The sequence below is a fragment of the Dufourea novaeangliae genome, unplaced genomic scaffold (assembly GCF_001272555.1).
Source record: "Dufourea novaeangliae isolate 0120121106 unplaced genomic scaffold, ASM127255v1 scaffold125, whole genome shotgun sequence".
Taxonomy (NCBI): domain Eukaryota; kingdom Metazoa; phylum Arthropoda; class Insecta; order Hymenoptera; family Halictidae; genus Dufourea; species Dufourea novaeangliae.
The window spans coordinates 225438-239399 of record NW_015374020.1 but is presented as its reverse complement, the minus strand read 5'-3'; the positions used below and the strand labels follow the sequence as shown (position 1 = coordinate 239399).

General features: G+C 39.4%; 1 protein-coding gene and 1 long non-coding RNA gene across 4 annotated transcripts in view; both read right to left on the bottom strand.

Moving 5' to 3' along the window:
- Nucleotides 1-3551, bottom strand: part of LOC107188979 (putative polypeptide N-acetylgalactosaminyltransferase 9) — a 70908-nt gene extending 67357 nt beyond the window's left edge. For all 3 annotated transcript variants that reach the window (XM_015577391.1, XM_015577392.1, XM_015577393.1), the window contains exons 1-2: nt 3147-3551; nt 1267-1465 (exon numbers count right to left, since the gene is read on the bottom strand). In XM_015577391.1, coding sequence (XP_015432877.1) covers nt 1267-1465; nt 3147-3396 — 449 coding nt within the window. In that variant the 5' untranslated portion in view covers nt 3397-3551. The remainder of the gene's footprint in view (nt 1-1266; nt 1466-3146) is intronic.
- A 108-nt stretch (nt 3552-3659) lies between these two features.
- The window catches only part of LOC107188980, an 82639-nt gene continuing 72336 nt past the window's right edge, over nt 3660-13962 (bottom strand). The window contains exon 3 of the long non-coding RNA XR_001516229.1: nt 3660-3873. This is a non-coding gene — a long non-coding RNA (uncharacterized LOC107188980). The remainder of the gene's footprint in view (nt 3874-13962) is intronic.

Below are 13962 nucleotides of genomic sequence, written 5' to 3'. Positions count from 1 at the left end.
AAACTAGACCCGTTGCGGACGATGACAGAAACTTTGGTGGGAAATTTGTATTTCATTAGCATCGAACGTGTTCAGTACAGTAGAAGAATAATACAGTAATGGTTAATAACCTAAACAGGTGCATAGGACTTTAAATAAATAAATAAAGAACATTGAAGGTAACATACCGATCTTAAAAGTTCCAAAACCAATCCATAACCCACCGCATGCATTAAAATCCCATACACCAGAAAAGTGCTCCAAACACCAAAATACTCAGCAACAATCTTTCTCGTTCAAAAATCACTAAACATCAACTCCCAAGACAAACTATGCAAATTAATCCCTTTGGGTGATATCTCAAGAAAACTAAAGAAAAAACACCCATCGGGGCCATGAAAGCGTCGTAACCTCCGATAGTATCGAAGTCACGTGTCGACGATCAGGAACCATCAACGTGAGATCTAAAAAAACACAAGGGTTGAAAAGCCCTATCTACATTCTACGTTCAAAAATATCAAAAACCATGGTCGATTTATCGTGGCGTTGAAGGGTGGTCCGGTATCGTTGGATCATTCTTCATAATTCCGCAATAAATCTTCGCGGTTCGCCTTACCACCGACGATTTATTTCACAACAGAAGCCGACGGTGTATCTGGCCGACGATCGGGGATTGCGCGCACCCCCCCCCCCCGGCCCCAAAATATGTTCCCCGGCCGGTGGCGTAAATTCTCGGTAAAACTTTCGGCTCCGAGCGCAGCCGGCGCGGCGAATTATAACCCCATGAATATTAATTACAATTTACATGATATTAACGGACATTATCAGGGAGCAGAGGGGAAGGGTGAAATTCGTGGACGCGTCTGCATGGCGCGGGTCACCGCGGCGCGACGTCCGTGGAACTGAACGGCTAGTAGTGCGGAAAAGGGTGAGACCGTACGCGCAGGTGGTCCGCGAACAGGTGGCCCTGATTTAGAGGCTTCCGGCGGTGTTAAGTAGGACCGATCGGCGGTCACGCTACACATCCTGGCGTGGTTAGCGTGCTGCTACAATATTGAACAACCAGAATTTGGTTTTGTAAAGAATGGAGGAAATTGTGTTGGGGACTCGGGAGATTAACCCATTAATGGGGCCTGAATTATGTTATCTTCATTGTTTTACTGCAATTCGTATTCAAGATACTTGAAAACTGTTCACATATGGTTTTTTATTTCTTTTTTCATTCAAGTAGCTAAATATGAGATAACTGAAAAATTATTGAAGAAGAAATATTATCTTATCACTCACCATGGATCACGAGGGTCCGGTAGCGTTCTGTGAACGGAAATCAAGTCGCTGACGTACTGATTGAACGCGTTGTTCAACCATCCATCGTCAACAAGTTTTTTCGTTTCGGTAGTCAAATTCGTTGGCAGAATCACTGGCCGTCCCATTTCACCAGGCGCACTTGTGTCTTGGTCCCGAGGTGCGGCAAGTACGCCACCACCTGAAAAATGTGTCGAAAAAGACATGAACTTTAGTAAATAAATTTTACTATTTAAATATTTCATTCTGTTTTTCATTCGTTGAGTTTTTTATTGAACACTATTTAACCCATTAGTACCGGGGAACAATCTTCGGGACGCAAAGTCCAATTTGACTCTACGAAACTTCTGAACGTCTAGGATATTGAGATATAAGTATACAAGATTCTTGATAATTCCTCTTACTGTTTTATTTCAGCCACACATTTTCTTAAGAAATATCATAGAGTAGACAGACGAGCTGTTCTACCTTCTTAGATTTGACTTAAATTGACGAACCTCCAGAAAATAGAAGAATAAAAAAAAAGAAAATCAGCAGAGTCTCTCAGACCAGAATTGCGCACAATTTTAGTCGAATAATACATAGTGAAACGCAGTAATATCTAGGAGTGTCATCCTGACCTATAAACCACCTCGACAGTACATAGTACGGTATCACCTCGGTACCAATCCTAATTCTGAATTAAATAATCCATACACCGCACAAACTTAATCTAATGAGTGAATTGAATTTTCAGGACGTTTCGCATACCCGAGGCCGAGGCTGTTTCTGTTCTAAGAGCTTTTCCGCATAAACTCAACTTTTATTCTTGGGCGCCATATTGGCGGGGAGGGCATAGGTAAAGCCAGGACGGTAGAAAGCGCCCGGCACGGTATGGACGCGCGACTTCTACCCGTTTCCAACGACGTCCTGGGCTCTTCTTAAAAAGAATTTCATCCCTGCCGGCACACCGCGAAGTTGGGCTCCGCGTGTGTACGGGCGAAAGGCCGTAAAGAGCAGGACAAATTGCTTTAACGCCTAGCGGAGCAGTCCGCTCGCGAACTTCGCCGCGGTAAAATTCGCGCCGTGCATCACCGGTGCCCACCTGACGCTGGATTCTCCTTGAAAACACCGACTGCAACTTTCTGTATTTATCCCGGGGGCCTTTATAGCTTCCCTATATTGCACCACGGCCTTCGTTGGTTTAATTTGTTGGGCATCGGTGGACTGCAGATTTTTATGTAACACTAGCTTTTTTCCCGTGGCTTCGCTTGCGTGGATTTCGAGATTTGGGAAAATTATTTTTTAAACAAAATTTTTTAAATGAATTTAAAAAAAAAAAATGAGAAAGACAAAATAGATATACGGGGTGCTCGGATTAAAACAGGTCAACTAAATATCTTCTCTATCTGTAATCATACGAGAAATATTTTGTTACGTAATTTAAATGGTTTCAAGAGACGAATCAGACGGTGGAAGAAATTATATAAGTGAACTTAAAATTTTTAGAGTTCAAGGTCATTTCAAGATGATACTATTATACATGGATAAATGCACAATAAAATTGGCTATAACATACGACAGAAAAAGTTATGTGCATATATGTAAAAAAAAACACGAATGACCTTGAAAAGATCATTTTAAAAATTACACTTATGAAAAATGTTTGCCGCCATTTAATTCATCTGTTGAAACCATTTCAATTACGTAAAAAATATTTTTTGAACGATCACTGATAGAGAAAATATGTAGGTGGCCTGTTGCTGAGCGGAACACCCTGTATATCATGTTATATTGTTAAATTTATCCTTGTTTATTCGGACACCTTTTGTAGATGGGTAGCCCGGCCATAGAAACGCGAATATAAGCAACAAATTCATTACCTTGCTCGGGACCAGCCTGCACAACCTTCTGCTTCGGCTGCACGTTCAATGGTGTCTCCTTCCTAAGAGGGGCGGCTGCTGGCACAAAACCATTGGCCATCTGAGGCGCCGCGACGCCCGATGGAGCCAAACCCTGCACGGCGGCGTTTGCTCGGTCCTCCGTGTACAGCAGGAAGCAGACGGTGGCCCAAACCGCCGTGGCTAAAATGGCCACCTTCAGCCACAAGGATCTCCTTCGTGGAAAACCCATTTTATACTTTCAGTTCCGTTCACCGGAATCCTCTCCGTTTCGTCACCTGATGATCTCCCTCCTGGTCTCTGGCACGGTTCAATCAGCTATCGTTTTCTCAGCCGACCCGATAGATCGTGTTACCTCAGCAACATCCTCTTTCTTCGTTTCTCTGGTCCTCCTCGCGGGAACGACAGTCCACGGAATATTTCGAACGGTTGACGCTTGCAAAAGCGTATCTAGGGTTTCTCGAGGGACTTTTTGGTTACGATAGTACCTTGTCGGTCCCGTGTGATCGACAGTTGACGCGACTGCGTGGAGAATGAATCATCGTTGGATCTGACGGGGAATTTGGAAGAGGATCGATATGTTCAGTCGGTTGGTGATTAAGTGTCACCCGGGTCAGACGATGCGCGGGAGATCGATATGATGAGGTTTGATATGAATTGATATGTTTGTTTCTGGTTTGGTGTGTTCGATGTTACCGTATCGTCGTATCTGAAACAAAATGGAGAAACTGAGGTTAGTGGGTGGACATGTAGTGCGGGTGAGGTGGAGTTTATTCTGAATATTCCATCGGTATAGACAAATTACATTTTTGTACACGCATTATGTTCACTTATAATTCTTCTAAATTTTCTAAGTCAATGACAATTTTGTTCGTATTACCAGTATACTTGTTAAAGACACAAAAATCTTGTATCATTTCTTTATGACGAGTATACTCGTCGGAAACAGACAAAATTGACATTCCTTTGTAACGAGTATAGTCGTCAAAAATAGAAAAAATTGCCATTTCCTTGTGAGTACACTGGCTAAAAAAGTTGTGCATTTATACTAGGTATTGTGTATTTATAGTTTCATAAAATATATTCTTGCAATATAATTATTATAATAGTACATACTATGAAATATTTCACATTTTATAATCATGACAGTTTATTATAGTCTCAGCAGTTATGGTTATTACTCAGGAAAAGAGCAAAACAAATATACATATAAGTCTAAATTGTTCCTGCAATAAGTGGAACAGGACCGTCTTTGGTCAGACATTCTAATAATAATAAAATCCTGGGTACTTTAAATTAAAAGACACGTTCGAACAGTAATATAATTAACGATAGATGTGTGTCGGAAGGACAAAGTATAATGTAGTAATGTGATATGAATATTCAAGCAAGTTTTAGGGGTAAGACCGAAGGGCCGGAAAATATTTGCTGAAGACTATGTTTGCGGTGCACTGGCGCAACGTACAGCCAAGATATACCCATAAATTAACTTACACGAAGTAATTGAGCAATACATCACAGCCGGGATTTCATTAACCAAAGTAAATCATTCGCGGAAATTTCGTTTGACACGCAAATGTCTTGATTATACACCGGAAACAAACGTTCGACGCTAAATTAATCAGATAAAGTAATAAAATCGATCGATTAAGAATACTGTGGAATATTTTTAGATACTTAAACATCAAGGGGGAATATTAAATTTCGCAAGACAGCTTGCACTTTACTCAGATCAGATTTTCAGTGAAATATCGAAGATGATGTTTAACTAGGGAAATTCTTCAAAAACTTTACTACAAATGTCCCAATTTATCTAATATTATTTCATATATCTGACTTGAAAGGAATTTCTGCTATATTTATCTCTAGAGTAAGAATATTATATAGTAATAAAATCTGAAATAGACAAAGTGTGATTAGAAAACCAGACTATAGACAAAAATCTACTTCAAACATATTTCAACCCACCTGTAGCCCACAATTCAATTCTACATTTTATACAGCACTAAAGAACACGAAATAAATATTAATAAACAATCGTTTCACAGCTTTCTCACGTATAGAATATTTAATGAAAAAATAAGATCGCAATATTCACCACGAGAATTTCGTTTTTTGTATTATTTTTTAACAGTAAAATTGCTGACGTTTCTAAACGAGCATATTGTTTTTGTGCACAATCAAGTACTGAAAAACATACATAGTTTGCATTAATGTGCTACTACTTTACATATAGTTACTTCTAAAGAACTGAGTATGCAAATGCTTTTTTCGCCGACTATAAGTTGAAACAAATTGCAGGGATGTAATGAGTTTGAAAATATAAGGGCCACTGGGCCGAAAAAGACTCAATAGCCGTAAAAATGTAACCTAATCCAAGCCATATTTAAAATATACAAAAGAAGGTGTTGTAAATATTCTGTTATTCAAAGGTACAAAGAAATAATGACTTTATATTTAAGTTCTAGAAAATATTCTGTAGTATTGATTCAGGAGTCAGCGGTGGAAATGGGACAAATTCACCAGAATGCTAATGAAATTTATAGTCCATCCGAGATTCAGTTAACTAGAACGAATCACCGCGAAACTTTTGAATGCGAGGGTGTACACTTATTAAGGGCCCGTGGTGGTGGTGGTCCACATTGGGCCGTTCATTAATAAACGGAGAGCATATTCTGCATCTTGCATTTCATGTGTAATTTACTACTGCCAATTAGTTGTGTGTTGTTAGAATTGTATGTTAAAGGAGTATAATAACAATAGTAATAATATTTTTATAGAGTACACAGTGTGAAAAAAATTCCTCTGCATCGACCACCATAATTCACAATAATTTTTTACCTCTCAACCATTCCACGCTCAAACAATTGAAACCGAACAGTCTTAATTATTCTTATTTCAATATTAATCTTTCAAGCATGTAATAAAAGCAGCAACAGTTCGAAGAGAAAAAGTCTGTCATTTTTGTTTCGAACAGAACGGATCTATGGAGCGAAGTGTACACTCGAGGACACCTGCATAATGCAAGCGGAACGTGCTAATGGTGTTGCGACCGGCGAAACGTTACGTAAATCGCGAAAAAGCGAAAGAATAATGGGCAGAGCGCAATCTTTGTCCGCGATCCGGCATTAGAATGCCTGCGGTTCGACATCGGCGGAACAGAAGATACGAGATGCACGCGTATTCAGCCTCTGCAAACGCGCAACCGTTATGGCGAGGAAATTACGTTGCATTCGAAACGGCCTCGCTGCATTCCTAAAATCTTTATGGCGCGGGAAAATGTGGAATGCTTTCTGTTCCACGAAGAATTAGGTACCTAAGGAACATCTTTTTCTGTTAAATGTTCATCATATTTTCGAATGTAATTCATAAAGATAAGAGCAAACGTAGGAATGTCTTTCTTCTCTTAAGTATCATATTGGGTGCAGAATAAAATAGAAAACTCGTTGGTTCTGATGAAAGTTTTACCGTTTATTGTATTTTACAGACCTCTATATGTTATGAATGCATAAAATCCCCAGTCTAGTCATCACTTTACTTTGTGACTAACCAAATTATTTTGTGAGTAAATCGTAATTTTGTTAAAAGAAGGATATATATATGTGTATACTATGTTCCTGTAACTGTTTCAAATTTTATTTTCTTTAAATTGTTATGTATATACACCGGGTTTATACCCGTTTAATAACTAAATAAATAAATAAATTATTGTTGCGCACGATTACCAAATCCAAGCATCTGTATCCTAAATCCATAAAATATCCACGGCCCACTGATTAGCGACGTATGGAACGAGATCGTAACAGCTCAAGGTTCACCAACGTCACAATGCATCGCGCTGCGAGGATTGCGGAGGATCAGATCCACGCGGGAGAAGAGAGATCCTCCTCATTCGGTCCCCCAGTCGGGAGCAATTTCGGTGGAGTAATCGTCTCTGTTTCGTAGTCGTCGTCGTTTTACAAACACGCGTACACCGGCGGTTTACGCGGCTCCCGCGCGCGTGTCTCTATCGCGCGACAAGAATCGGAATTGTTCGCGATAAGTAGGTGTATGGAATGCTCAACTGCGGCTTTATGCAGCCGCTACGGGAAAAGTTTTCGCGGGCGTCGTCGTCGTCATGCAATCCGGGGAATTGTCTGAAGTTGTCGTGTGTCTCTACCCCGTATCACGGAATCGAGGTCTGCATTCGGAATAGTGAAGGTGAGGGGACAAAGAGAGGGGGAGGAGCGGAGGGAAACGACGAAAGAGGAACCCCGAGCCGTACGTGAATCCTGAAAGATTCTCTCGATGCGAAAAGCTCCGTCGAAAGCTCGCCAGACGACCGTCCGACAATTCAGTGGAGATTGTATACGACTGAACCATGTAAGAATGACGACGAATTTAACATTTTCACTATATGTAATCCATCTATTCCGTTGCTGAAACATTAACAAATACTCGTTAATACTTCATAAATAACCTATACTGATACAAATAACAAAAACTAGTACACTACGGATTTTATGTACTTCCATCATTCAGAAATACGTGAAATTCGGTAAAAAAAAAAAATTCGATCGAGTTCAATAAATTTTTCATTTCATTTTTATCCCACTAGAATTTCCTAAATTTACTCATGTCTTCATACATCACTTTACAAAGTGCCACTTTCCAAAAAAACTCGGAATCTAATAATTACATTCCCGAACTTTCATAATACATCGATAAAACACGTAAAAGCATATTATCGGCACGAAACGGCGGGATACCTTCCTAAGTACCTGTATTCCATTGGCTCTTATTCCTGACCCTTTTAAGGGCGAAAATACTCTCACCGCCGAATTCCCCTTTTCGCTTCCACGGACTCCCCGGGCCCCCCCCCCCCCCCCGCTCCCCGACTCGTCGCGCTAAAACCTCTCTCTTCTCTCCCTGAGAGTGTCGCCCGATAGTAACGACCACTAAAAACCGAGCGAGCCACTTCGCCACGTACGGTTCTGGCAGCCGTACCTTTCGTTTTCCAAACGTCCATCCGCAGACTATCTTCCCCCATTATATCCGCGGCTACTCGAGACACTAGTTGCCCTCCATCGACGAGCAAACGGAGACCGAAGAGTCGAAAGAACGACGAATCGTGCCGGTCCCGATTGTTAGAAACGTAATAATCCGACGGAGTGCAATCACTTGCACCTCAAGACCGACGACGCCAGAGGCATTGTGTCCGTATAGACGTCTACGATACTGTCCAACTTCTTTTATAAATTGAGTTTCATTCGATCGTCTAACTGGATGGGCCGGGCGTACTGTCGGACCGACGATAAAGCGAAGTTTGCGCCTCGACGAACGGGTCGCGGCGGCGGATTGCTGTTCCGAGTTTTTATGATCTGTCGGTATTTAGCGAAGTTACTGCGCCAGGGGCTTGGAACGCTGGTGATTATAGAGCTTATTGGAAATGAATCTGAGGATGCTCTTTTTTTAACGATAAAGAAATTTCTAATGGATCTATGATATGAAATTGTCAAAAATGTATTTACTCATATATTTAAACGACAATATGTATTATACAATATAATGTCTTTTGCATCATTTTTGTTATTTTTTTCTTGATCGAGAATAAAGGACACGAATTTTAGAAGAAAAGTATATTTCCATCGCCCATGACAGAAGTTATTATCAGACTGCGGATTTTATGCATATATGTATAGCATATGGCACTGCACGAAATACAATAAAACACGAAACTTCAGTCAGGTATAATAAATTTTTTGTACTACTTGTGACCTAGTAAAACTTTTAACAGAAGAAAGAAATTTCTATTATTCTACATCTATTTTCTCTTCTATTTATTATACTTACGAGGTGAATAAATATTTTGTCATTGTAGATTCCGTTGCATTAAATAAACTATTTTGAACACGTGGTAATATTACAGAACCTCATCAGTTAGTGAACGTGTTAGAGATTCTATAACACGTTGCCTGCCAACTACGAGATAACTCGTATTTGAAACATTGCAAAGAGGCTGAATTATATAAATACCATTACAATACTTTTCTGTAAAATTAATATCACAGTATAATTTAAAACAAGACAACCTACCTCTATTGACTAAACACATACGTTTTCGACTATGTATGACTTAAAAAACGAAATAAAGTGTGTCTGGCTAGGTACAGCATTTTCCACTATGGCAGTCAATGTTCTTGTTGCGATAAAAAGAGAAGAATTGGGTCACACAATGTTTACCAATTTGTCGCATGAATCAGAGGAAATGATTTTCGTTGGCCACTGTACACATTGGCAGACCTCAGATTACATTCCCCAAAAGTTTTTCTTCCCCCCCTAGCCATTACCTTCCGTGTTCCGCGAAGTTACGTTTCGCTGCCACGCCCGGAATAACATCTCGGTCGCGTGTTTCCGTTTATTTGGGTTGCCTTCTATTTTTTTCACCATGGGATTTCCATCCCCTTGTTCTACCCTTAACGTAATGAACAAACCTTTCATTGCCCAAAGAAGTTTCGTTTTCGACACCGCTGTCTACCTACCATCGTTAATGATATTATAAGTAGAATTAGTGTGCAATGGTCAGACACGCTTGTCAAATCGAAACATGTTGTAAATATTAATGTGTACAAACTTGTTTATAGATACTGAAATTAAATAAAAACGTACATACCCTACCAAGAGTTCTATCAGGTTTAATATAAAATAAAAACCTTAGTGAAATTTTTTCAATTTATGACTGTATTACATTTTAAACTATCGCGTATACTAATAAAATATTCCTATATTCTATGAATGTATAAAATCCACAGTGTAGTCACAATGTAGTATAACACAGTGTAACCACACACGAATAACATATTTTATATACTTACGTAATCGATGTTAAAGTTAGAAATGCTAATTATAATTTACATTAGTACAAACTTTGATTGACATACCTTAGATTAGGATGTATTCAACTGAAAAATTGTACCTAGTTTCGTAAAAAATTATTGTGAAAACGCAGATAAAAGTATGTAAAACACATTACATGTAAGGCATGACCGGATACTTCTGTGACTACTTGTACTTACAGAAATGTTATACATTCTACTCAAATGCATATGAGCTGGTTCTTCACAAAAAAAAAAATAACTCAAAAATATACAATAGAGTTTTTTATTCGAGATTTCAATAATTCTCCGCAAAATTCTCCGAATTTCAATGCACCTGCCCAGCCAAACATTTTCTAACTATACGCACGTACAATCGAAAATTTCAAGAGAAATTTAAACAAGTCGAGAAACCGCAGCAGAAATGAATTTTCTCCTGGAATTCTCCCAGAAAATTCAATAGGTTCCCAATAATGTTTTTTACCAATTCGACGAAAAGAAACTAAAGGAAAATTTTCTCGAGCGGCACGAAGCGTTCCACCATTGTTTCGGGATATCGGGAACGGCGGGGGGGATACATCTCGGATTCATTCCATAACAAAACGGAACCGTAATAAAAGTTTCTTACAATAACGGGGCGCAACAACTTCTCATGCACACGAGGAACGAAATATCCCCGAAATCAGAGTTTTCAAACTTAAAATCCCTAGACTGTGCGCGCGTAGGAGACCAGGCCGAATGGAAAACAGACGAAACGGGTTCACCACGAAACTAAGAAAATAAGCCGACTGGCTGCGGCCGTGGCTGGTTCGACAGACACCGAGAATAAGAAGAAAAAAAAAGTGGAGAAACCGAGGATTTCGAATCTGCATGGGATCCCGAGTCGCTGTAAAGGAGATTTGAAAAACAATCGGGCAAGAGACCGTCACGGGGAAGGGCATAAAGCGCGTCTGGAATTAAAGACGAAAGTAAATCGAAGCGTTCGTTCTCTTCCCCTTACCCTCCCCTTTGTTCGTTGTTCCAACTTCACTTTTATGCCCTGTTTTTCCTCCTACCACCTGTTTCTTTGCCTAATTCCGGGGAAGCTCGAGAGAAGGTCAATATTGTTCTTTAAAGGCTACGGCAGTTTCTTTCGAAGTTTCTTCGATGAGAAGAAAATAAAAGATATTTAGGTGATGTTCGGAATAAGGAAGGTAATTAGTGGGAATGATTATAATAGAGGACACGAGGATTTCTATTTTTGGTATATGATGCATGTTGTTCTTGGAATGTGGTTTTTATTTATATGTATGGTTCATGCGTGTGTTAAATTAAAGTATATATTCTATTTCTCACGGAATTGAGTATATTTGGATGGCACAAATAGTTACAAATTGCTCATGCATATTGTTTGTAAATCTTCGATACTTCATATCGATAAAACTCTGAACACCGAGTGCAATAATTCGTAAATCATGAACCGTGTAATATATTTAACCCGTGAATATGCCAGGACGTTGAGAATATTAGCAGGACATTTTCTAAAACTATCGATGCACGAAATTGCATCCTCGAATCAACACCAGCTGCACAATCTAATCTCGAATGTCATTAGAGATCGTTCCGGATTTCTGTCTCCCACCACAGAAACTGAACCGTGAACAATATTTTATAATAACTTCTAGCTACACTAATCTTATAAGGAATTTTCTGTTTCAAAATTATGTTGTTAATTTCAACATTATTTGATAACATTGAAATACAAATAAAAAATCCTCCATGTGCAATGATAAAATAAATACAAATACAAAAATTCTCTCTTGGTATTACTACAATAAATGAAAATAAAAATCAAATTTAAAAGGCAGTAAAGTGTAAATATCGTGAAAATGAATATCGCACAAAAACAGCCGATTGATTAAATACAGGGAAAACTATAGAAAACAACACACGTAATGAAATATATTGAAATTCACGAGCGTCATTCAACGTTAATGGAATATAACATTAATAACTTCCCTGTATGTAGTACGGAACGAAAATTAACTCACAATTTTCGACGAGATCGGAAGCTGTAATGCGGGCCCAAACACTTTTGTATAAATTCTAGAAAAAAGATAAAACGAGCAGGTCCACGGAAAATTTTGCATATTGGAATTTATACGCAACCCGGGAATTTTATTTGAACGATATGTAAATGATAATATATTTCATTCGTCCTACATCGTGAGTACATTTCTCGCTGGCCAGACATATTTTCCATCAAACAAACATTTATTTACGTCAGACTAAAGTACATAATTACGTTGATACTGTCAGTTGTTTGTTTTGAGCAATAATCAGTTCCCTATTTGACTGTATATTTTTTCGATTAAGTTTATAGAATATTATAATCATACTGCGGATTTTAAACATTTGTTGCGTATAGAGACATGTAAAATATAATAAAATATGGTACTATTACAATTAGGTGGTAAGATTTTAGGAATTAATATTAATCACACAGTTGCCCGAAGCCCGAGCCTCGGAAACAAATTGGTGGGGATAACGCCTGGACAATAATGGTATAGAACAAGCCAGACAATAATCGAGAGGAGTCTGTTAGTTGAACGTATATCCTAGTTTGCTTCAAAATTAATCTTATAGCACTTCCAGTAAAGAATTCCTCATTTAACAATAATTGTTACACGTACTACTGAATGAGTTAACAGTTTTAATTGCATAATTACGAGGTGAGTACAAAAAATTAGTACCGCACATAAGTTTTCCAATTACCTTACAACTCCTCGTTAAATTACCCATTTTCGTTAATGTCAGCACAACTTCACCCGTACGCGTTAAGATAAAAATAACAAACTCATATACCATTTTGAGTTTATTGCACGCGAGAACGTTACGGCGTGGCCGAAGAGGAACAACCCTATCTGGTCCGGTAGCCAGTAACGGAACCGGTTTTACGGTAATCCCTGGGAAATGTGGACATTAACCGCCCCCTCGACGTGGATGAAGAACGGCGGCTCATATACCGACGGGCAATAAAGAGTTAACACGGTAACCACTAATGGAATAATGGACACTCCAAGCGTGCAGACAGCGGCTGGACCATCGCCAAATACGTATTCCCTTCCGAAATATTGAGCTACCCTTTCACATATCCCCTTTTTGTCCCTTCCCTAATCTGATCTACACTCTATCTTGTCTAATGGAATTTTATTTTTGTCTCAGAAACCGATTCAACTGGTGCATAGTTACCATAACGAAAAATTATAAATTGTGTTTTTATAGTTGAAAATCAACAATAAGGAATTAGGTAGGTAGTGCTTAATTTCTCGCCCTAATTTGACCTATATTCCATTGTGTATAATGACATTTTATGAAATTTCAGTTTCGCTTCAAAAAAAACTGTAAATTATATTTTTACAGTTGGAAATCAACAGTAAGGTTCAGATCTGGTGATTCCTTCTAACACCATTTAGTTTTCACCTTGACACTTTGAAGACAGACCGAAAAACAATGTCAAACGGCAATTAGCAGACGCACGCTGAGAAAATTAACAGCGGTCAGAAGCGACGCTCGTCACCGTGAAATCGCCGCCTGTAAACTTCGAAACTGCGAGCAGCCATCGACGCGACGGTTGTAATTCCGCGTATGCCCGTTCGAAATTTCGCCGAGGTGCCGAGTTACGGCGGTTACACCGCGACGATACGGTGGGGATAATCGAATTTTCACCTGTGGGACCGACTCGTGATCGATTTCACGGGCCGTCGACAACCGTGGAGCTCCCAGACACGACGCCCCGCGTCAGGAGACGTCGCCACCTCGAAGAGCCAGCGCAGTCCTGACGCTAATGAATTTTCGTCGAATTAACGCCGACGTACCGTGAACCTGGTCGGCAAAGTAAACCAGGGGTGGGGGATGGACCGGTGGAACGAGGCATCGCGGTTGCAATTCCGCCTCATAAAGGA